Source organism: Platichthys flesus, chromosome 7 (assembly GCF_949316205.1).
Source record: "Platichthys flesus chromosome 7, fPlaFle2.1, whole genome shotgun sequence".
NCBI lineage: Eukaryota > Metazoa > Chordata > Actinopteri > Pleuronectiformes > Pleuronectidae > Platichthys > Platichthys flesus.
In genome coordinates this window covers 11466355-11491805 of record NC_084951.1, presented here as the reverse complement: position 1 = coordinate 11491805, position 25451 = coordinate 11466355, and the positions used below count along the sequence as shown (strand labels likewise).

The window sequence follows — 25451 nt, the reverse complement described above, 5'->3', positions numbered from 1 at the left end:
AGTAATTCTGTTTTTAGTCAGGGGGCGTGCAGAGAGACACCCCTTCCTCTTTATTCTCCTATTTGCTCACAGCCTTTAGGGCAACTGTGAATACTTTCTGCTGAAATACTCACAACTCATGTAACCAAGATTATTCCTTTGTCAGCCACTGAACAGTCACAGTTACATTTTTGTTTTGTTAAGTTTTTTTAAATACTTAATATTCCTCTGTTTTAATTGATTAATTTGCTTAAAATGTAATTGTATGCATTGTATTTATTCCTGAGGCTTTTATTTTCACTCTTCCTATTCTGCTAATTTACTGTTACTTATTTGTGTTGTCATGGAATGTTTTGTGTATTTTCTGCACTTATTACAAATTAGGTCTCTTCCTCAATTTGTTTCCAAGTTAAAATAAAGGTTGAATAAATGAATGAATCTAACAAAATATAGCATTACACAACTAAATGAAACCATTTTATACAGCTTAATGTTTTCTGTAACTATGAAAAAGAATCCACCCCCGAATTATTTTCTCACATGGCTTATTTATGCCATACATTACTTTATGATTCAACATAAACAAAATGTTGAAATTCAAATGAGTCATAACAGCTTAAATGTTATAATGCAAAGCAGGAACATGTCCAACTATGAAAACTTGTTTCAATATGTTCAATATAGGCAGAAAACGACTTCACACATTTTTGTCAAGTCAGAATAAGTTTTTCACTTTCATTTTTTTTTTTTATTACTGGAGGAGGTTGTGAAAAAGGTGATACAACTGCAACACGACTATATCCAGTTCCTATCAATCCCTTTGCAGATCAAAAGAAAAGAAAGAATACAAAAAACAGATTTGCTATTTTTGGTAGTGGTGTTTGTGCCAAAGTAAAAAGCTGCACAGTGGCAAATAAAAGTTTTGAAACAAGTGTCTGCAGCTGTCCGTCTGTCTGAAGAATTACTCCGTGGAATAAGGAAGTGAAGCATCATCACATTGGTGCCACATCCTCATGCAGTCTGTCACATAACCTCCAACAGGTAGTGCAAAGTTCAGAGGAAGAAACCAAACAACCTTCTCCAAATTCCACTAAAACAATCCAACAAAAGAAAGAAAGAAAGAAAGAAAAAACAACTGCACCGTCACTGCATTTACACAAACAGAAGAAGTCATAAATTAAGAGAGTTACAGAGCACAGAAAACACATGGATCTTCCAGGTCATTAAAAGTCAGTGGTTATTAGGAAAAATAAATAAAAGTCGACATTGTGACCATCAAAGATCGAGTCATCATTTGCATATTGTACATTTAGCATGAATAAACCCCTAAAAGTTATGCCTTCCATCAATAACTTGTTAAAAAATAAAGACAACAAACAAAATACAACAAAATGTATTTAAATAATCAGAGAAACACCTTTTCTGTAATGGTCATTTTCATTTGGGTGAAGCTGGAACATTGATGAGTATGGAACAATTAGTGGACCCTTAATAACAGGAAGTGGTGCTTGCCTGTAATCGAACGGACGTATTTTGTCTGTTAATACGAAGTTGTTGTGTTGCTTCATTGAGGAAGAGAATGAATTACTGTAATGGTTAATATCCAGATGTGAAAACACATGAGCCAGTGGTCTGTCCATCTTGATCTAGAACTACTGTTAGAAAAAAATGGCTCAAAAGTAGAAATAATAATATTTTAATTCATTTCAATTTATTATTACACCACTGTACACGTGTTTCTCCTTTCCTGAAGTCTGGGTCTGCAGCCAGTCCTGGGCATGTGACCACTCCACAGCTCCTGCCGTGAACTGAACCTCAATTTCCCTTCTGATCTCGTAATCAAAACATTTATAGTCCAGCTGATACAAATGCTTCTTTAGCAACACTTCGCCTGCAGGTTAATCTAATGAAAAGTAGCACAGCAGCACAAAGAGACACTTCATATTTGTCTCAGACCTGAAGACTCCTTCTCTCAAATACAGTTGCCATTGCTAACTGTACAGACTATACAGTACAAAAGATTAAAAAAACATGCATTACCTAATGTATCCCTTGACCACAAACTCTTTCATTCTGTGTTATTGTAGCATGACACATATACCTGATACTCATGTATGTGTATGCAGAACATGTTTCACTCTAAAACAACAGTATAGTCAGTAAATATTGAAATTTAACAGATGACAGCTAACCACCTAAAACACATGGTTAGCTTGAACACACAAACAGGTTCCTTGGCTGAGTATGTCAATAAACTATGTTCTTCATGTTTAATCCACTCACGCTGTAGCAGCCGATTGGTTCATCTTCAGCTTGGTTCAATATTAAAATGGCTGGGGATGGAATATATTTCTGCTGCAGTAAAGATCCCAGGCACCTTTTGTGGACAAAGACACATATACTGTGAATACTGGTTAAGATTGTAAGTAATGTGTTGTAATGGCTTGCAAACCAGAACATGTGACCACACAAAGCTGTGTCTCATGACTGTTTGGCCACACAATGTGTTTCCCTGTCCTTTGATTTAATTGATTGTTTGTCAGTAGGATTATGCAAAAATGACAGACTAGATTTCCACGAAACGGGATGGAAGGATCGGACCAATTTTGCCGTAAATCCTGGATTTGTTTTTCTTCACTTTCTTGACGATTTCAAAATAGCGGAGTGGAGGTACATGCTCTCTGAGCGCCCTCCAGTTCCCTCAGAGACCAGAAGATGTGCCGGACTGAATGGCTCCAGCCGTCCCAAAATCTGCAACAATATTTAAAGCACAAATTGTTCACTGATAATAATAATAATCATAAAATATGGCTTTCTTTCTATTTTAAAAACTTTGCACATGTCAGCTGGATAGAAAGCACTGGTAAAATGAACTTACCATTTAAAATGTTTAAGTTGAAAGGATTAATTCGTGAAACAGTGTACTTTTTCTTTTTTTTTTTTTTTTTAAAATGGGATTACATTTTTTGAATAAACTTACTATAGCAATAGTAGGTAAGGTACCCTTACACATGTAGACAAAAAATTGTTATAATCAAATAAATAATTTATTGTTTTTATTGTTTCTCCCTATTAAGTTTCTCAAGCAAAGACTCACAATAAAGATGTAGAATAACCTCTTTACCAGATACTTTATATACTTTTAATATTTTTTTTTTTATTATTTAATTTAGGACATATTTACCTTCTGTGGGGAATCCGGGGTTAAACTTCTGTTGATTTCACGATTATAATTTCTTCACTCTGAAATGCAAGATAACATGTTTGTTATTAAAATACCTGTGACTATGATTTAGGGGATGTAGTATATTCATTTAGCTAATATATATCCATAGCACAGTTACAAACCATAAATGGTAAGTTAATATTCAGCTACTGAGTTTCTCTAGCATAAGTATAGATCATAATGACATGTTAATATCTTAAGGTGCCTTGAATCTTAAGTTCAAACCTTTAAGTATTATCTCAAGATGTGTTCAGTGTGTTTCTCCTTGTCTGAACTATCCTTGAACTGCCTATGGAATAATAAGAGGAGAGATGGTTTTCAGTGAGTCCTTAAATCTTAAGGTATGACACATTCCCAAATTTAGGCAGAAGGCCCGGTTGTGTGACGTCATTAAATCTCTAGGTTTATGGTAAACAACTCCCCTATAAAACGGATTTTCACTATTCGGCCTGTGTGTTATCTCCGAGTTTTCTAGGAAACTGACCTGTAATACTCTTGTGTAATAAACATTATACTTGTAAGTACTGGGTCTGCGTCTCCTCTCTTCAAACATCGACTTCAACAAGACTCTACTGCTGGAAAGATACGATAGGGGAAAGTGCATACAATTCAAAATTATTATGTTTAAGACTTAATAGTTTAGCGCGGTTCTTCAACTGGGTCATGTTGCACCCCCATGTTTCTACATTTGTCAAGAGCAGACAGACCAAACGCTGGCTCTGGAGAGGACGGGACCGGTTCTCCTACTACCGGCTTGGAAGGGGAGGATAGCGTACGAGATATTCAGTTGGTTGCAATAAATCCCAAACACTTGACTTAATTTATTCATGAGCAAGTTTTGAAACCTTTTTTTCAAACTTTAAGACATTATAGCAGAGCCTCATGTGACAGAGACCATAGCCATCAGCTTGCACGTATATCAATTTACCAGATTTCATTATCATGGATTCACTTGTACCTGGGCATTAGCTAGATGCTGAGGTTTGGGTGCGACACCCAAATTCTTTCTGATGATCACCGGTGAGCTGTTACTCCTCAGGCTAGGCGTCCGACTGAGCGGTAGGCGGAGCTTTGAATTCTGGGACATGAACGAGGAGGAGGAGTTTTCCACTGCCTCTCCACCAATGGCAGACAGGCAGCTGGGGTCCGAACTGCTCAAGACATTGATGTTTTCCCCAGATGACTCGGTGCTGTCCACTAACACAGAAACACAAAGACTTTGAGAAACAGAAAAGGCTGAAGCTTGTGCAGTTTTGGAAAGAATGAGAAAACGTATCCAATTTGATCAGTTCAAGATCCATAACATCGTCCAGACACTAAATAGATTGATTGGGGACAAATCAGTGGGAGTGCATGTCTTTCTGTTAGCAGGTGACAATCTTGTTGCTACCGCCAGAGAGTGCCAAAGAATTAACACATCTACATTTAATTAACAAAAACCTTCTCATATTTGAATTTCAAATGATTATCATTGAAACATTAATGGATTCAGAAAGAATACAACAGCCAACAGACCCCACTGTCTTCTAAAAACTATAAAGACTACAAAAATAACTCACATAGAGGATGATGAGTTTTCCACTGCTCACAGTTACGATGAAGATGCTGCTGAAGATGCTGATGTTTGAGTTCATTGTCAGTCACTGCCTCAGGGAAGGAGCAGATGGCCGGACCGTTGTCCAATCCCTGCGACTGGTTCCCGGGATATCCAGCAGGGGGCAACGAGCCCCGGCCAGAGGAGGAAGATGATTGGCTGAGGGTGGTGGAGGCCGTGCTGCCAGAGCCAATGGAGTGAGGCCGTGGATAGTCTACGCCCCTGTGAGAACAACACGCCACAGGGACTGACGACACACATAGATAATGATGCGCTGGGTCAGTGAGCAATGAGGACACAAGCATGACTTGTAGTTAGTTCACAAATACACTTGTTAAATGTAGTTTCTTTGTTAGCCAGTTTGAAAAATACTTATGAAGTTTTTAATTATAATCTGTCAAAAGGTAGTTCAATTAAAAGAATGAGAATCAACAAAAGCCTAGTGTCTCAGTGAGGCTAAATGCTAATGTCATCATGCTAACATGCTCTGCTGACAATGACATAGACTGTAAATAAAGATGGACGATGTGGCAGCTCCTGGTGGCTGGCTGCAGTATAGGTCACAAGCTCTGTTTAAAATTTTTTTCTCAAAGATGGTTCCTGTCATGTCAGCTAGTTGTTGTCACACTGACATGTTCAACAACCATGTACAGTCTGCTCCCGAATCATACAAATACACTTACTTCACATATACTTATCTTATTTAATATTCCCCACTTCTTCACCCTGAAAACTGTAGCTTCATTTGAATTTATTTGACTATGTTATATGTTATACATATATTCATATTCTTTTATTTAATATTCCCCACTCCTTCACCCTGTAAACTGCTGCCTCATTTAACTTTGACTTTAATTTGACTACCGGTATGTTATATGTTATACATATATTCATATTACTTAATTTAATATTCACTTGACTGTGTTATATGTTATATGCAGTGTTGGGAGTAACGCAGTACAAAGTAACGCAGTACAAAGTAACGCGTTACTGTAATTCCACTACTTTTAGCGGTAACGAGCATGTAACGAGGTATTTTTTTAAATCAAGTAACAATTACTGAAACGCAGTTACAATTACTGAAATTTAAATGAGTTCGTTACTCGCGTTACGTCGATCGCGATCTACCGGTCGACCGCGAGGGAAGTGTGGGGCGATCGCACTGGACAAGAGGCAGTCATGAGGACTCTCCGGCGCACGCTCTCTCCCCCCCCCCCCCCCCGTCGCGCTTTTAGATTACTCATCTGCTCTCTGTATCGCTCACGGCGGAGTTCCATCCCGATGCGCACACACACAGGTGAGCACACTCCCACCAGCGGACAGAGAGCTTCCGCGGCCCCCCCCCCCCCAACCAAAAAAGCTGTAAACCTAGGGGAAACACTGACAGCGTTGGCGTGTCTATTAAATCTGTCCGCTCCGTGAGAGCTACAGGCAGTTACGCAAGGTGAGCCTGATTCTCTCTCCAAAGAGGAAATAGGCTCTCAGATCATAACTTTAAGAAGCCTCTCCTCACTTTTATTTCATTGGGCCTAATGTGGTAAAAAAAACACTGTTAAATGACTGAGACAGTTATTTTGTATTAAGTTAAGTATTAAAAGGGATTTTTGTACTACTGCTTTATTTGAAGGCCTGTTGCCCTGTTGATTACAAAAAATATGTTTATTGTGTTTAACTGTTCTGTACTATTCATATTCATTACATTCAAAAAGCAGACATAAAAGTAACTTAAAAGTTACTTTCCCTAGTAACTAATTACTTTTGATATACAGTAACTGGTGAAGTAATTCAATTACTTTTAAAAGAAGTAACTAGTAACTGTAACTAATTACTTATTTTCAGTAACTTGCCCAACACTGGTTATATGTTACAATGTTATGTTATATGTTATGTTACATAGTATGTTATTTTTTTGTCATTTTGTAAAGTCGCCTACTGCGTAGATGTTTGCCTGCCTTGTCATAAGAATTTCACTGCTCCGATGGTGCATGTTACAATAAACTTTGATTTGATTTGATTTGATTTGAATTGATCATTTTCCAACCAAATTTGGTTTAATTTGTTATTTGGTGCTTTCAATACAGGGTGTAGTGTCATGACTGACAGCTAAGTCTGACTCGAGATTGGTCGACCTTGTGCATTATCGTGACCACACTATGTCAGCTTCATGCCCAAAGAGCTACTGCACGGATGCCCAGCTTGGTAGCGTTTGTATCCTCGATACTTCTGGACAGTGGGAGGAAGTGAAGATGTGTCGTCCATCTTTATATACAGTCTATGACATGCTAATCTGCAGATTTGAGCCAATGTTGCTGCCGTGTTCACCATTTTAGTTAAGCATGTGACCATGCTTACATTTGCAAAAGATCACAAAACAAAGTACAGCTGAGGCTGATGGGAATCAAGAAATCAAATTTTGACCTGAGTATGGCGCAAGATGAAAAGTCATTTCATCTTAGACCAAGGAGGCAGAAAAGCTAAGATGGATCTGAAGAGCAAAATTTTGAGTGTGCAGCGCCTTACTTCTCCCAGGCAGGCCACAGCTGACGGCTCGGTCACAAATCGCAGCATCGCTGGGTTTAATGTCCATGAAATGTTTGCTGGCCATTCCCATAAACACCCTCTCCTGTATACGAAGCTCTGGAACATTAAGTATATTCACAATATGTTTTCTAGATCTACAAAGCACTGCTAAATGAAAGAAAATATACAGTATGGTGTTGTTTTAACAACCTCTGCTATGAGTGGCCTGATCCCACAGGATCCTCTCCAGATCGGTGGTCCAGGCTTTCTTCACCTCCATGCTGGTGGATTTCAGGGTGTAGGTGTCCTCGCTCTTCCTTCTGCGGAACCAGATCTCGAAACACAGGTCGCTCACACCAGAGTTATGGGTCATCCCAATGTCGCTCGTCTGGAAGAGAGAACACAACGATACCTTCAAATGTCTGACTGAAGTGTAACTCAGAACTATGAGAAGTAAATATGTCAAAACATCGAGGTTGAGTATCGAGGCTTTCTATGTGCTGACCTTGAATGACTGCTTGTAGACATACACATCATTGCCGATATCTGTCCTCTTGGTCTTGCTGAAGAGGACGAGATGTTCAAACAGAAAGATGCGGCGGACACATTTCTTCTTCCTAAAGAAAACTGTGAACTCATCCTGACGAATCAGCTGGCCCTGCTCTTTCAAATTCATCTGCGAGAACAGAGGAGAGCAGCCGCAGGGCAGAAAGGAAAAGACGCTTAACTTCATTTAACTTCTGTATATTAACAATGTCTGATCTAACTTTTTAGTATCTTACGTCACAGTCCTGGATGGCATCCATTGTGAGCAAATCGTTGCCGTGACGCATCTGAAATCGAACCAGGTCGGCAGCAGCCTGGATCTCAGACCTCTCCCGCTCCCTCTCGCTGCTCGTCAGATCAGGCACAGACACACCCTGGCCACAGACGCTTTGTGCGCACACAGAAGATTCGAGAAGTGTGTCCTGGAGCATGTCTTTTGGTCTGTATGAGCCGGCCAGAGACAACATGTCCTGCAGCAGGAGGCTGTACTTGCTGATTCTCTGGATGGGCCTCAGCAGGTAGGATGAAAGATCCATCATGTCTCCCAGCTCCTGCTGCTTCCTCTGTGGGGGGAAACAAAGTAGACTGCAAAGCTGAGAAGATGAAGCATGGCGCTAATGCTTTCACAGGGTCAGAACCTGTTCAACAAACGGACTAACTCCTGGCGATTGAAATGGAACAGGTGAAGCTGCAGGAAGCCATAAACTGTTTATCAAGATGGACGACATGACAGCTCCCCAAAGTGAAGCCAAATCGTCTTGATCACCCACTGGTGGCTAATCGCCATATAGGTTATAAACCCTGCCTCCTCCGTGGTAATAGATGGGAGAACCAAACTAAAAAAAAATCTAAAAAAACTAAAGAAATCAAATACGATATCTGTCGTTTTTGTTGTGGACTTATCACACTGCTAATTGTTCAAGTGATACTATTTCCAGTAGGATTGGTTTAAATGTGTTACTTGGTATAAAAACTGGGTGATATGTCATGATTGACGGCTGAGACTTTGTCCTTCTTTATACACACCATGATATACACCAAAGAAAACGTGAATAAAAAATAATTTTTAGGGCTTGAGGAAGATCTGAAAACGCTAGTGTCATATTTCACTTTGTCTAAACATGTGTAAAGGCATGAACAAGGATTTCTGCCATAATCCCACAATGCACTGCATCACATCTTACAGTAGCATAAAAAAAGTGATGACAGATGATCTCAATTTACTGCTCTCTACAGAGTAACTGTCTGTCGTATGGATTTTTGGCACAGCCTTTGTTTAGAATATTACACAATCTCTAATATACTCAATGTACTGTAAGCTAATGTGTCATTTATCAAAGCTTTAATGTAGTGCTGGCCCATGCAGCTACAAGACGTAAACTGTATGTCACTTTGAATCCACTAAAGAAGTATGTGGTCAAGTGATAGATAACTGGAAACTGCTTAACAAGAAATGAGATCATCCTCTCCAAATGACTGCTCTCATCAGAGTGTGTTTTTCAAATTACAAAATTTTGAAATGAAAGATTTTCTAAAAACATAGGAAAGCTGGAGAGGAGAAGGAAAACTAAACCTCTTGTATTGCTGCGTTAAGAGAGAGACAGGATGACAAAATCGGACCTTGAAGATGTCGTGGCGTCGGTGCAGGATGAGGGCGTCGGACTGAGGTTTGTTCTTGCTGTACAGAGCGTACAGGCCAAAGCTCTCGCTCTGTGGACACAACCAACGTCAGAAATATGAGAGAACACATTTTATTTAAAACACCTGATTTAACAGCCACGTATTCTTGTGCTATAAAATGGATTAATTGATCTTCATTGACATTGTGAGACTAATCTTGCTACTGTACGAGTTTATTTCTTGTTTCCTCACATAACGAAAAGTATTATTAAACTACATTTCATATTAATAAAAAATTAATACAACATACACAGTTGATGTGATGATAGTTGCACAGTGACTACTCACATGTCTGAGAAAGCAGCGGGCCACCATGGCCGGCTCCCTCTGGCAGGCCTCCAGCTCTGGCAGGAAGTAATGGCTGTGGAAGTTGTAAAGCTTCTCCAGGTTCCCGAAGATGACGCCTCGCTTGCCCCTGAGGTCCTGGGGGATGTCAGGTCTGTCCAGCAGGGGGAGGTAGTTGGTCAGGATGTAGCTGAGCGATCGTACGTACTCCCTCTCCGTGACCACCAGCTCCTCCAGGACACGCCTCAGCCTCCTGATGACACAAACACAACCCAGATCTATTCAACTTCAAACACAGACAATAACCTTATCCATATTAAAGCATTTCAACATGATACCTAATGAAATATTTATTAGCGAGTATAATTAATTTCATATTGTTGTTTTTTGCATCATTTCAATCCAGATAATACTAGGAAGTTTTCTAATTTAAAATCTTTTTCCCTGTCTTTGTTGAAACTTATTGATTAGTTAGATCGGCATAAGCTTTTTTTGTCTTCTGAAACATTGATGGAAGAAGATTGATAAATTAATAAGTTTAAAACATTTTAAACTTACTGTTAGTTTCTCCATGTTCTCCTGCTATCTGGTCCTGGGACGAGTTTTAAAATGAGTTGCACGAGATAAGTTCATTATGTTTCTTACTTGAATGATGCCTTGAAAAGTGTTTTCACAAAACCATATGACTTCAAAGTGAAGATGACCTTTGACCTATTTGATACGAAACGTCACCCTTTTATAATTTTATCCCATGAGAATTTTTTTATTAGCACACTAATTCTAATGTTTTATAACAGTGACCGTCACCTTTGTCCAGTAGTATTTGTTCCTATTCCACACCGAATGAAGAATGAAGTGATATATACTTAATTAATGCATCATTATCAACACATTGTCCTTTTCTCTCTACACCCACTGTGATAGTAAAGAAACATGCTGAACATGGATGGATTACGAGATGACAGGTCCCTGGGCACACAAATAGGAGGGATCTTATTGCACAGTTTGTGGCTCCTTAAAAATATTCTTATTTTATACTATCTAAAATCAGTTCTTTCACTTTGAGGGCAGGACTTATTGATTTCATGTTAAGATTTTATAAAGATCTAACTCAGAACCTGGGACAACTTCACTTGACATCGATTCATCTTGTATTCTTTTGGTTGGGGAATTTTGACTGAATCTTTGCACAAAAAAATCCACGAGCAGAAGAGCTGAAGCAAAGAAAATCGAAGGAGAAGCAGTATATATTTCATTGCAAGCGCAGGGTTTTGAGTGAAAACTTTACGAAATCTGTACGTGAAAAGAGCCAGAAACCCCCCCCCTGATCTTGGCCTAAATTAAGTGCAAAGCTGTGCTAAAGTCCTACAGGACAACACTATGGATTAGTGAAGCCTCTTCTCACTGTTGACTGAGCATGTTCACTTTGCAGAGAGACACATCTCATTGTTAGAAAGACCTTTGAGCTACAGGATAGTGCATCGTGGGCCTGTTAGATAATCCATCCATGTGGCTGAATTAAAAAAGAGAAGCAAAGAGATACCTGGAGCACGTCACTGTCAGCTTAGAGACAGAAAAGAGTGCATGGAATCTCATTAAGACTCAACAACATTAGAGAAATGAAAATATATCAATGAATTTCTCAACAAAATATAATTTTCAATTCTCATTTTTCATATATTTAAATCCATCTTCTCCCAGAGGAGATGTGATGAACTTACAGAGCATTGCTGGCACTCTCCTGAGGATTGGCCAAATAAAAGGCCCCCTCATATCTGCCACCTATGGGCAGGCTGGAGTGTTTCGAGCATGAAGACCCATCACCACCTGCAGCCCCCCGCTCGCTCAGACAGGAGTCCTCTGAGCAGAAGCTGCCGTGGCGGGAGATCTGGAACTTCTGAGCCTCCTTGAGAATCCGACAGGACGGCTGACCGTGGTGGGAGCAGGACGACGGCGGTCGGACTCGCTGCTCCGGAGGAGTGGAGGACCCTGCCGTCGCCGCCCCCGTGGATCCCGAGTCTTGGCTCACCGACCTCGTTTTGAGGCCTCGCGCCCATGGAAACCACTGGCAGCCGACGGTGTGGGACTGGGATAGGGCGGCAGCATCCCGCTCTCTCCTCGCTCTGCTCGTCTGTCTCCTCCTAGCCTCTCTCTCTGGTCTCCTTCCTGATCTATTCGAAAATTAAGTGCCGAGTCAGGAAACAAGTGCTGCAGCAAGAAATTGATTCACGATAAAAGGAGATCAAGGCTCCACACCCCTGTTTGAATGAAATACTCTGGTTGAATCCAAATCACGTGAGATGAGTCCACTCACCAATGAGTTGTATTACCTGTGAGGTGACTGGGGAGGGACCTTTGACACCTGGCTGGTTCCAGCATCACTGGGATCCTCAGGTTTGACCACGATGACACAGCCAGCTACATTGGTTGAGTTAGTGCTGTTGCTGCCCATGATCGGCTTTCTCTTGCTTAAATCCACCGCCCCGGACACGATCCCCTCCCACTGCGGGTGCCGAGGACCAGGGGTCGATTGCACCACCAGATTCTGTCCACCGGGTGACGCCGTCTGAATATTAGTGCTCACCACATCTACATAGTGACACTCATAACTGCTGCTCGACTCTGGGTTTTGGTGGTGCAGTTCATCCACACTCTGCATCCTCTCCTGAAGCTGCTGCCTGGCCTCCTGACACCTGAGCCAGGCTACGTTCCACACCCGCATCCCCCTGGTGCCCTGCAGGGCGCTGGCCTGAGCCTTCACCTCCTGAAACCTCTCCGGGCTGAACTGGAGAAACCGCTCTTGAAAAGTCTGAAGAATTGCGCTGTCGTTGCCTGACAGTGAAGCACTGGTGGTTGTACCGTCTTGTTGGTTTTGTTGAGAGTTTGTTTGACTCAGGTCCAGGTAATCAATGCATTCGCCGGCCAGGGCTGCTGCCTGTGTGCAAGAGAGGTTCTCTTTTAATACACAAAAAACAAAACTGCCTTTTCTTTGTTTTTATAAAGCTACCGGCTCAAATGTTGATGTAGCAGTAACATTGTTCATATGCTGAAAACTTTTTCCTGTTGATTGATATTTGCATGAGAACAAGGGAAGTTTACAAAGAAAGTCTCATTCATGTGTAACTCACACGGAATCTCTGGTAAGTAAGTATATTTATTTGAGAACTATTTCAAGATATTTGTATTTCTCTTAAGAGCTTTAAATGTTACGTTAATTAAAGTAATTAACCCCTAGTAAAATGTGTAGTAAATGTCTGAGTGAGCCCATGTGAGTGTACAGCAGGGAAATGCATGAACATTCAGAGAGTGGGCGTACCAATGATGTTGTATCGACAACACGCGATGGACACAAAAGTAAAAACACCCCAAAAAGAATACAAATATCTCAGGCTAAAAAGAAGGTGACATACAAGACACCAACAAAGATGTCAACTTGTAAAGACAAGGCTCCAGAGTTTCTGAACACAGATTTTATACAAACCTGCTCACAAAAATCACACACGTTGACCATGATCTGCAGCTCTCTGCCGCAGGCCTCGGCCCTGCACAGGAACTCCTCCAGGCCTGACTTGAAGGAGCAGACAAAAGTCCTGAATGTCTCCGTCTCTGGGTAGTAGTGGCCGCTCTGCTGCAGCCGCTCGGCCTCGGACACTAGCAACATGGCGTGGTGCCTTCGGTCCTGGGGAGGGAGAGGAGAGACGTTCAGAGCAGACAGACAAACGGCAATGACACAAACACAGACACATGCAGAGACGCACATTTGCCTCAATAAGGAAACCAGTGAAGCTGTTGAGGATCTGCTCCATTCTGTCCCCAGAGTCCTCCACAGACTCAGCCTCCAGCAGGTGGCGCTCTCCTTCTACATGAAACCAATGATGCATCTGCAGTGACAGAAAGACACTTCTTATGTGTTTTATTTAGTTCGTATACTATATACAATCTTTTACTTTGTATAAAATCATGAATTTAATTTGGATGAATTATGAATGAACATGAATTGAATAGGTCTTCTATGTATGTAAACTGTAGTGGTGGTTCTCTCCCTCACATTATAAAACCACCACCTCTATTGTCATATACCATTTGCTATAACATTTGATGGTCAGTTAGTTTCACGTGCAGTACCTGGGTGAAGTGTCCCTCCAACTCCCGGAGCTGCAGCAGGTACTCCAGGTGTTCCAGGGACACGTTGGACCTCAGCACCAGGACATGAGCCTGCTCCTCCATGTGGTTGTACAGACTCGTCACAGAGTCTACTGCATCACTGCGTGAAGGGAAAGACAGATCAGGGCTAAAAGTTGGAAGTTTGGACAGCATTGTCCTTTTATTTAGTCATTCAGCAGTTGTATTTATATTATACCTCATGCTGTTTCCTACTTTGTCGAACTGTATTATTGTTTTTTAGTCATTAAATAATGTATCAATAAATATTGCAATATAATTATGTTCTCCCTTAAATCTCAGTCTCAGAAAAAATCCAAGTTTCATAGAATAAATAGTTGCATATTTGTTATTTTGTTATTTAACTGGAAGACAATCACTGGCTGAAAGAAATCTACCGAGCAACATATATTATTAAAACTCATTTTTTTAAGTTTTATATTTGACTTCACTTCAGAGTCATATGTGATGTTGTTCCTGGGTTTATTTGAAAACAAGTCTTGCTGGACCATGTCATGGTTTTTGGTGGTAAACTTTAATTTTACAGTTTGCATGTGTCGTGTCTGGTATTATCAGAAATAGTTTCTCGCTCAGAGGCTTATTTTACAGCAGAAAGATCGATGAATCACGAGGAGTAACAGGCCACACGAACAGTTAAACCCACATCAGACTGCAGACCAGGTTCTTCTGCACATGTAATTACAGCAGGTAAGTTCCTCTGTTTACCTGAGGTCTTCACAGTGAGGGTATTTGAGGTCACTCTCCCTTCTCAGTCTCGCCAAGATGGCCCCACCCTCCCTCTGCAGGCCGACCAATCTGCTGTCCTCCAGTACGTCCCTCATCAGAGTCCTCTGATCCATCATGCACTGCTGCACAGTCTGTTAGACAAAAATTTCATCTAAACATCAGCACATGATGCAGTGACTCCTTTTTAAATGACCCTGAATGCTTTTCCTTCAGTGGAACCAGTGGAAACTGATGCACAAAATGTAGAATATGAAATTCCGACAGCTTAAGGGTCTCTCAGTTAAAACAATAAGAAAATACCTAGTTTGAGGACGTTCAGAAGCAGTGTGGGATCATGGGAGTTATTATCTTAACCAGCATTGCCAATGAAAATCTACCTGACGCGACTGAGGTGGACATGTTTACAGATGAGGTGATGAATTCATGTTTACTCAAGTTTCGCAGCAAACAGCAGGAACTGTTTTTCCAATAGAGTGACCAAAGTAAACAGTGGAAGAAAAACTGCAGACTGGTAGAACCTACAACAAGGTTGTTTTTCCTTAGTCATACGTCAAGTTCTATCAGAGACAGGCAAAGCTACAGGTAATGTGGATATGATGCAGTTCATAGGCAAACAAAACGTAATTTTCTTTTACTTTCAGTAAAATTGGGAATTTAATTATTGATGGAAACATTTTGGATAACGTAAGTTCACAGGTCAATCAAATATATAACAGGTCTAGTTGATTTTAGACATTTAAAAGAAGAATTATAGCTTTAAAGTACCTGCACAGTGTCTGTCCTCTGGGGCTCCTCTACCTTACTGATGGCATTCAGAAGAAGGCAGGAGGCTTCGTGAAGATCAGAAACAAATGGGAAAAGTTTCTAGGGGATGAGAGATGTGAACAGGGATTAATATGCGAGTGGTGAAAAGAGTCAACTCGTACCCCACCTGATTAAAGAGGAGGAGCAAGGAACAGGTAATGTACTGTTCTGAGGTCACCCTCTCACCTGGTGCAGCTCTATCCAGTCACAGTGGCTGTGAGACAGTGTGCCGTCCAGCCGGGAGCTCAGCTGACTCCCCTCCACCAGCTTCAGCAAGGCTTTCATCGAGGTCACCATGTCCGTCTGCTCAAGGTGACAAACGTCAGAGAAACACCAGCACAGAGTGTTGCAAGAATGACACTCGCCCCAGGATGGGGATCTGCACTAATATTTAAGGATTCTTCACTGACCCATTTCACATCATGGAAGTTTCATGAAAATCAGTTCCAAAGAAACAAAGAAACAAACCAACCAACAAACGGATAGGAGTGAAAACATTACCTCCTTGCTCCCCAGTGCCTGAAATCTGAATCGTTGTTTTACTTGTTAGTGAATCTTTATAATTGAAACCATAAGTCTAACGAGACACCAAGGCTATATTTTAAAGAACAGACGGTAAAAAGATATGACTTTAAATGGTATTAATACATTTTGCAAAGAAAAGTCTCTAAAAACCATATGATTCATAGCAATTAATCCAATACTTGTAATTCAATTTAACTTAAAAACGTGTTAATTTAAAAATTCACTCAAACGTTTAGAGTTATAATTTCTCAAGTTACGGCCAGAAAAAAACGCAAAACTAGAAATACACTTTGAACAGAGACAATAATGAAGCTTATTCTGATTTAAAGTGAACTAGACAGAGGGGATTCTCAATATGCAGTGTTTTAAAATAAATGTTGTGATGGGTGGAAGAGCTCACCTGGACACCGGGACATCTCTCAGGCCGGAGGCGGCTGTCCTTGTCCACCAGCATCACCAAACTGTTCAGTACCAGTGGACTCTGCTCCTGCATCAGTTTAATACTTAGTAGTCCCAATCAACCACAATCTTATATGTTTAAATTGGGGTTGCAGACATGTATTTATCATAAAAACTAATTAAAATAGAAAACCAAAGTCAATTAATTAAATTAAAATTGATATTTATGCTAGAAAATGTTATCATACTTACATAAAGAGCTATATATTCTGTCATTCAAATCAACATCACATTGCATATAATTATTCAATAATATTGTATAATATTGTACAAATGTTTGACTACAAATACACAAAGTGTTTCTATCATTACATGTTTTGACAAACTGGTGAACGTGAACAAATCTTATCTGCTTGAAAGCAAAAATGTGTGAGCTTCTTACCTGAAGCGTCATCAAGGCCTTGTAGAGCTGTGGCTGAGGGTTTGTCTTCCTCGCATCAAATACAAGAGTCATCCCAGCTTCTCTGATTTCCCTCCTACATACAGAGAGACAAAATTAAATGACTGCCCTGTGGTTGTATACCATCACTAACCTGCGCAGTTTTAAAATACATACACTTTTTCTCCAGACTCATATGAGGTCACTGTGACCTTTGAGCACTGGAATTGAATCAGTTTATCTTGGAATGATCATATTTTGACCATTTGTCTAAAAATAAAATAATTGATTGATCATGATTCTCTATGAATTGTCATGATCCAGAGGCCAAATACATGTTTTGGGAGGTCACTCTGACTTTTGATCTTCAACCACAAAATTCTAATTAATTCATCCCTATGTCTAAGTGAACATTTGTACCCAATTTGAAGACATTTCCATAAGGCACTCTTGAGATATAGTGTTCACAATATAAATTCTTTTGGGGGACATGCAACCCAAAAACACAATGCCTCTGGCCCCTGGCGACACTAGGTATCGCCAGGTGTGGAGGCATTGAAAGATAAAATTGAGCTACACAGATACGGCCCTTCAGTTTTGCATATAAATACAGTGTTTTGGTAATCTTTAACTGGATCAGTTGGATCTGAGTCTGATTCTCTTCTTGCTTTATTCATTGATCTACTGGCATATGGACAAGGAGTACAGGTTACCTGACGATCAAGTGGAAGTAGAGCAGCATGTGGAAGATCTCCTGGCTTGTTACAGCTGATCTCCAGCCTGGGTGCTCTCCATAGAGCTCAACTATCGCCCGGCCTGTCCTGTCTCTGCCGCCTGCAGGGGTTAAAGAGAGAGAGGGGGGAGAGATCAGGAACGGCTCAAATGCTGTTATCTCTTTGTGAGGGTTTTCACCAAACACCTGATATATCTAAAAAAAAAGAAGAGAAGAGAAATAAATGTAGTTTATCAATCTTTCGAGGGCAAGCACCTGGTTTATTCAACTCCTCCCTCCCAACCACCTCTTCCATATTCATACAAGTATTTACTGTAGATAGACTTCCCTCGATTCATATCGACAGGTAAAAAGATGCAATCCGCCATCATATACAAATACTAAATGGGCTCCATATTACACTGTGGATACCAAACCAGGGCCCACCGGGACCTGACAGGCCTTGCTGGGTTCTAGCTAAAAGTTAAAAATGATATTAGGGTTCAAAACAGGTCGAGTACATTGGCTGGACTGATTGTTACACTGCATCCGAATTCACGTCAGGCTTGTTAAGTTTTCTCTCAGGTTAAGGGAAGGAATAGAAAACAAGTATTGGGAGTCAAGATAACACATATTGTCATGAGACCTAGACCTTTTGGGAGCTCTATACATCAGTAGAATATATAATGAACCTTGTTCTAAATTCAGTAAATTTTTGTATGATCAGCATCTTTCTGCACTCATTTAGTCTATTAGTGATTCACAGTATTAACTATATACCTATTTATCATTTAATCTTATTTTCCTCAGTTTTCATTTTAATCATTGTAAAGAACTACTGTATGTGGCTCGTCAACAGCTGCCCAACCAGCTATTTGTATTATAATGCCTATTGTGACAGTTGATGTATTTAACATTAACTCTAACCTACCTGTGAGTGATGCTACTCCCAGATAGAGGGGGTGGTCTCTGGGATCTGGGGATCCCAGGGGGAGGTGGTTGGGTCTGGGACGAGCAGAGGCATGCTGGGAGATCTTCTGTGTCTCTGCTGCTGGAGGTGGATCTGTCTGAGACGGGTTCTCCCTCTGGTGACAGTGTCTGCTGGTTAATGATGTACTGCTGGGCTGAGCACCATCTGAAGAGAGAGGAGGCTTAATCTGAAACTGAGCCCGAATGAATAGAGCAAGCTCATGTAAAATGTAATGAGAACAACATCACTCTACCTGGAATGACCATCTTCCTCCTGTTGATCTTGGGTGACACCAGCCCAAAGGCTGTGCTGTTTTTACATTTGACAACATGCAGCTGGGGAACCTCTGCACAGGAGCTTTTATTTTCTCTTCTCCTGACATTTTGACCTTCAACAATGACCAGTTCACACTTCTCTGAGGTGTCCACCACGGCTGTGGAGAGGGACGAACACCTTCCATCTGACGTGGATCCTCGTCTGTTTTGTGACGCTGTGAGAGGCTTTGTGACGTTTGGACTCATCCCAGAGGAACTGGTTCTGTTTCTTAATCTTTCACGAGGCTTGAGGGTCAGGCTCGTCCCTGACATTTCACCTGGACCACACTGCAATCCATGGTGTTTGGCAGAGGTCACGTGTGGCTGTTGAGGATCCTTTGAATCGGACAAAATTTGATTGTTGATCCTCGCTCCAGTTGCTAAAGGTTTCCCGTTCCCCTGTTTGGCAGTGTGTGTGTTCCCAGTTTCCCTGAATGGCACAGTGTTCTTTTCGGCCGGCTGCTCTGTTACCCCGACATATTTTAAAGGATTGGTGCACCTGTACTCCATAAGGGGGGCAGTGGTAGAATCTCCTGGTTTCCAATATGGAACCGTGTTTTTTTCTCCCGACTCTTTACAGATGGCTCCACCGACGGATGAGGGAGGCTGGTTTTGGATCCCAGGATCACACCACATTCCTCGTACATTGCACCATGGATCCTCTGTTTCAGTCCCTGGTGGCATCTGTCTGTCGTCACACTGTGAGAAATCACCATCCTCCTCCACCACAGCTAACATATTCCCTCTCTCTCTCTCCTGTCCAAAGGTGACAGGGTTTTCTATAGCAGCCTGGTAGGAGTCCCTGTATCGGCACCTCAGCTCCTGAGTTCGGGAGACCTGTCCGCCTTGTCTCCTCTTCATGCACGGAGTACAGGGTTTCTCTGAGAAGTGCAGGGTGCGGACACACTGAGAGGGATCCAGGGAGTCAGGGTGGGAATGGTGGGGAGCAGATGGAGGTCCTGTTTCTGCAGCCATGTTCGGTGTCCGTGATACTGGAGCGTCTGATCTAGAATGACTGTGCGTTTGTGGTTTTGTAGGTATCTGCACCCAAGGTGGTGAACTTGCCTGAGGTTGTGAGGTCTGTGGGTTTAGCTGCCTCTGTGTTTGCCTGAAAGACTCCATCTGTGCATGTGGTTGCATTTGTCCACGTCCTTGTGGATATCTTGGCAATTGTGCTTCGACTTGTGTGCGTGGTTGCCTTTGTACATCTAACTTCTGTTGCTCCTGTGTCACTGACTGAGCTTTAGAAAAAAGCATAGTTGCCTGCAAAATATCAATATATTCCCCCTCAGCAGCAGCTTGGCCTGCTGGCTCCCCTCTGCTTGTATCTTTATTTTCACAAACAATCAGACTCTTATCTGCAGCTTTGTGTGTATTTGTACCTGAAGCAGCACTTGTTTTTGCCGCTGTGTCTGAACCTGACCCAGTAAAGCGGCTGTCCCATGTATTTGGGGAAACCCAGCCAATAGGCTTGTGCTCTGTTTCAGCTTCTTTCACTTTGACAACTCTAGATGAGGAGGCAGCAGTGGAATCCACCCGGCAGAGAGACACAGCGATGCCGTGCTTCCCTGGACATATTCTTGTCTCCACAGAGAAGGCGTTGGGATGTGAGGAAGATACTGGGATTGAATTTTGAAGGTTAACTTTACACTCTTTTGGTGCAGATTTCTTTGCAGGCGAAAGAAGAAATGAACGATTCGACGAAGATTTCTCAGAAGAATGAGGAAGTGGAGGAGGAAGAGGAGGTGGTAAAGGAGGATATGAAGGAGGAACAGAGGCCATACTACTCCCAGCACACTGTGGTACGTCCACCAAATCAGGCGTGGCCACCCGTTCCCATGGTAACCTCACCACTCCCTGCTGGGTGGCAAGCAGGCATCGGCTCAGGGGCGTTCCATGGCGGCCCTGGTTGATCTCCTTTAACCAATCACAGCTGAATATACAAGGGTAGGAAGTTTCAGGGATCGGGGTCTCCTCAACTACTTCCACTCTAAGCCCTTCCTCTTCCAGGAGGCTGCACACCACGATGCGAGCGGATTGGTCACAATATGGGGCCACTTGTAGGTAAAAGTCACCAGGCAGGAGTATGAGGGGGTTGATGGGAGCTAGGTGGATGACAACTTGGTCACGCAAACACAGAGGCCAGCCCTCACAGCAGAAGAGTGCATCAGAGTACTGAGCCTAAAAAGACAAGGAAAGGATGTGGTTTCAGAAAGTATATCAATATATTTAAATACATTTTAAGTCCAACAATAAGATCTTTGTTCGGCTTTGTGATGTTTTTTTTTGTCTCTTTAGTCTCACACAGTGCACAAGGCAGGGACTTACGCATGCAGCCTGCTGCACAGTGTCTAAGATGTGCTTGGCTGGGACCAGAAAGTCCAGCAGGCAGCGCAGGGCGTCTCCCCGATAACGACGATCAATGATGTGGAAGAGCTGGCTGAGGAGTGTGGGGGCGGTGGCCTCGAAGGGGGGGTACAGCACCGACAGCAGGTTCTGGATCGAGTCCTCCAGAGAATCAAAGTTCTGGAAACACAGGAAGGAGAAAAAAGAGGCATCAGGAAATCATTGTTCATCAGTTTGAAGGTAGATGTGCAATAGTCAGTAATTACATCCAGGGCTGAGCGACAAAACAATATCAATAACTACTACAATATCATTTTCATTAACAGCAATATAATAAGAGTTCATAACACATAATGATAATCACTCAGATTCGTTAAATGTTTTGGATTTTTATCAAGTGTTTGTCATTCCCTGCTCCAAAAAAAACAAGAATTAATAAGCACAATCTTCAGTAAGGAGCAAAAGTCAGTCTTGAGGCTTTAGTGAAATAGTTTTCTTCTTTCAGAAAAGGATTATTCAAAAACTATTGAACTGATTTCCACGAAATTTGCTGGACGGATGGGACAGAAAGGGCGTTTTCTGACATTTTCACTAATTTCCAACAGAATAAACGTGAAAATAAATTAGGTATGGCCAAATAATTGATATTTATCAATGTGTGCCATTTAAGGAGAATGTTGGGCCTTGGTGTTAACGGTATGTGCCATTCTAGTCTTTTCTCCTCTACAAATAAATTGTGTCTTTATAATTTTTTTACCACAGATCTCAACACAATCCATTTAGTTAAATCCGCTGTTATGTAAGGCAATGCTAAACAACAAGACACTAAGTGAGTCACTTTCATTTGACTCACGTCCTACAGTACATTACAGAGGCCTTGTCCTCAACCTCGACTGCTGAGAGAATAGCTACGCAGACACAAACAATCCGTGCTCATCATTAAACATATAGTCCGCCCGCCTGACAGCAAACATCCAAGTAAACACAGTGTGTGATGGCTGGTCTCAAGGCTAGCTAGCCTCCCGGTTTATGGTTTCACATTCCCTTTGACCTGAACTCATGGCCCGCTACCCACTTTTAGGCCCTGCTTTATTTAGCCCGCCAAAGGCCACAGTAACAGGCCTCAGGGGTTAATGTATATTCATGCGCAGCGACTCTGCTGGGGAGATATATGGCAGCAGGAAGGGTGATGTGTGAATGTCAACGCATACAGTGCCTTGCATAAGTATTCACCCCCCTTGGACTTTTCCCCATTATGTACTGTTACTAACTGGAATTCAAATAGACTTAAATAAACTTTTTTCCATTTGATCAACACAACATGCATAGTACTTTGGAGGTGCAAAATATATTTTATTGTGACACAAACAATAATGAGAACAAAAATTGTCGTCTGTTAGGTGCATAAGTATTCACCCCCCTGACTCAATACTTGGTAGAACCCCCTTTCGCTGCAATTACAGCTGCAAGTCTTTTGGGGTATGTCTCTACCAGCTTTGCACATCTAGAGATGGAAATGTTTGTTCTTGGCAAAAAAGCTGAAGCTCAGTCAGATTGGATGGCGACTGGCTGTGAACCTACATTTTCAAGTCTTGCCATAGATTCTCAATTGGATTTAGGTCTGTGCCTTGGCTGGACCATTTTAAGACATGAACAAGCTTTGATCCAAACCATTCCTTTGTAGCTCTGGCTGTATGTTTAGGGTCATTGTCCTGCTGGAAGAGGAACCTCCGTCCCAGTCTCAAATCTTTTGCAGACTGCATCAGATTTTCTTCAAGGATTTCCCTGTATTTAGCTCCATCCATCTTACCCTCAGTTCTGACCAGTTTGCCTGTAGCTGTTGAAGAGAAGCATCCCCACAGCATGATGCTTCCACCACCATGTTTCACTGTTGGGATGGTGTGCTCAGGGCGATGGGCAGTGTTGGGATTCCGCCACACATAGCGTTTTGCATTGAGGCCAAAAAGTTCAATTTTGGTCTCATCTGACCAGAGCACCTTCTTCCACAAGCTGGCTGTGACTCCCACGTGGCAAACTCTAAATGGGATTTATTATGGTTCCCTTTCAACAACGGCTTTCTTCTTGCCACCCTCCTTCCATAAAGGCCAGATTTGTGGAGTAGACTACTAATAGTTGTCCTGTGGACAGATTCTCCCACCTCAGCTGTGGATCTCTGCTGCTCCTCCAGAGTAACAATGAGCCTCTTGGTTGCTCCTCTGATTAATTTTTTCCTTGTCCGACTCTTCAGTTTGGGTGGACGGCTTTGCTTTGGTAGGTTTGCGGTTGTGCCATATTCTTTCCATTTTCTGATGATGGATTTTATGGTGCTCCGTGAGCTACTCAAAGCTCTGGATATTTTTTAATAACCTAACCCTGCTTCATATTTCTCCACAACTTTATCCCAGACCTGTTTGGTGAGCTCCTTGATCCTCATGATGCTGTTTGTTCAGAAATGATCTATAACAAACTCTCAGTCCTTCACAGAACAGGTGTATTTATACTGAGATTAAATTGCAGACATGTGGACCCTATTTACTAAGTATGTGACTTGCAAATGTGACTTGTGAAGGCAATTGGTCGCACCAGATTGTTTTTAGGGGTTTCACAGTAAAGGGGGTGAATACATATGCACTCAATACTTTTCAGATTTTTATTTGTAAATAATTTTGAAATCCATTTAATATTTTCCCCCACTTCCAAATGATGGACTATTTTGTTTTGGTCCATTACATAAAATCACGATGAAATAAATGTTAATCTGTGGTTATACCATGACAAAATGTAGAAAAGTACAAGGGGGGTGAATATTTATCCAAGGCACTGTAGTATGAATGTCGGTTCCCTTCTTTCCCAGGTGCAGTGTGTGTTGTATGACATTACACCAATGTCCGTGTCAGAGGAAAGAGGCAGTGTAGCCAGATGGAAATGCTCCGAGGTTCAAGAGCCGTTCATTTATTCCTTTTCAAATAGGACAGTGCTATCGATCTTTTCTTAAAATTCTCAAAACTGTGAATTAACATTTTCTAGTATCCAGTTCGTATTAAAAAAAGTTAAAAATCGCCTTTTTATCTTCCACTCCGGTTTTGTTTGGATAAATCATTCCGCATGTTCCCAGCTGTATGGACAAAGAAAAACAAACATGGACATGGATGATGGAAACAGAGAGGGGGGGTACTTCATGTATTGTGTCCCATCAGACCAAAAACTGGCAGACGGCCTCTCCAGCCGTGTTATCTGTCGTTCATCTCCTCCTCTGCACATTTGAAAGGAGGAGCACAGCACTCTCTGTCTTCAACTGGCCTTAAGATGTGCAGGATTGTCACTGCATGATATGACTTTGTATTCTGTCCCTGTATGGTTATGTTTTTCTTAAGTATGTCCTACAGCCTGTTCTCTCTCTTTTTGTCTCTTAAGCAACAATGCTCATCACCACCCTCTCGGTCTTATCTTGTTACAGTATCTTCTAAAAACGCTGGACCCTGAGCCAGCGTGCCGCCCCCACAGTAACTCAGAGGTCTGTGGTCAGTCCTGCCACACCTTGCTGCTGGGACCAAACACAGCGATGGTCATTGTGATAACTTGGAGCAGGAGGAGGAGGAGCCGGACGAGGAGGAGGAGGAGGAGGAGGGAGTCGGAAGCACGAGGATGATTGCCGGCTCAAAAGCACAAAATGAATAATATGCGAATTCCACTCACAGCTCATATACCTTTAATGATTTTGGAAGTGTACGTCTCTCAGGTCATACAGTGAGAGCACGGCAGGGTCTGCACAGGCAGGCGGGTCAGTTAGTGACAGTCAGGTATGCCGACCAATCATTTAAATTGGTCCATACAACAGCTGCAAAGACAAAGGGGTCAGCAACCTTGTAATTGATCACCCATGTTGGGTTCTACCCTGGTAGCCAAGGTTAATGGTGGTTGTGTTGTCTCCTGGAAGAGGGTCATGTGATAGCGGCCTGACGAAGGCCACCTCGTGACCGTCCATCGCTTCCACACATCTCGTTTCTGCTTGTAGACTGAAACGCTGCCCAGGAGTTTTCAAACTCACACAGGGTCAGTAATGTGGATGTGGCCGAAGAGGGAAACTGTCTGTTGGCAGCAGTGATGCAAACACAATGACTAAACACACAGAGGCTTGAAGCTCAAAAATATGAGAGTGAAATCTTAATTTGATTATCTCTGCTGATATGAGTCAGTGGCAAGC

At 41.9% G+C, this 25451-nt stretch overlaps 1 protein-coding gene across 1 annotated transcript; it reads right to left on the bottom strand.

Moving 5' to 3' along the window:
• Window positions 1-700: 700 nt before the first annotated feature.
• On the bottom strand, window positions 701-25232 carry LOC133957021 (uncharacterized). The gene is made up of 26 exons (XM_062392424.1): window positions 25142-25232; window positions 24978-25012; window positions 21230-21427; window positions 18841-21082; window positions 18549-18752; window positions 17619-17739; window positions 16909-17002; window positions 16468-16554; window positions 15729-15845; window positions 15504-15602; window positions 14718-14869; window positions 13956-14094; window positions 13589-13711; window positions 13312-13509; window positions 12161-12765; window positions 11552-12001; window positions 9834-10083; window positions 9486-9575; window positions 8102-8428; window positions 7825-7995; window positions 7530-7707; window positions 7320-7436; window positions 4765-5046; window positions 4164-4402; window positions 3164-3222; window positions 701-2730 (listed from the first exon to the last, which is right to left on the bottom strand). Exons 1-25 carry the CDS (start codon window positions 25230-25232, stop codon window positions 3184-3186), a joined length of 6648 nt encoding a protein of 2215 aa, XP_062248408.1. The 3' UTR covers window positions 701-2730; window positions 3164-3183.
• Window positions 25233-25451: the final 219 nt, after the last annotated feature.

Bases quoted from the DNA above. Each gene is read 5' to 3' on its own strand.
- LOC133957021 (XM_062392424.1), bottom strand. From the start codon at position 25,232: ATGGACGGTCACGAGGTGGCCTTCGTCAGGCCGCTATCACATGACCCT. The intron at 10,084-11,551 runs GTAAGTTCATCA...TTGTGTCATCAG, and splicing joins GAGAGTGCCAGCAATGCTCT to GAGGCTGAGGCGTGTCCTGG. The intron at 7,996-8,101 runs GTAAGATACTAA...CTGTTCTCGCAG, and splicing joins ATGCCATCCAGGACTGTGAC to ATGAATTTGAAAGAGCAGGG.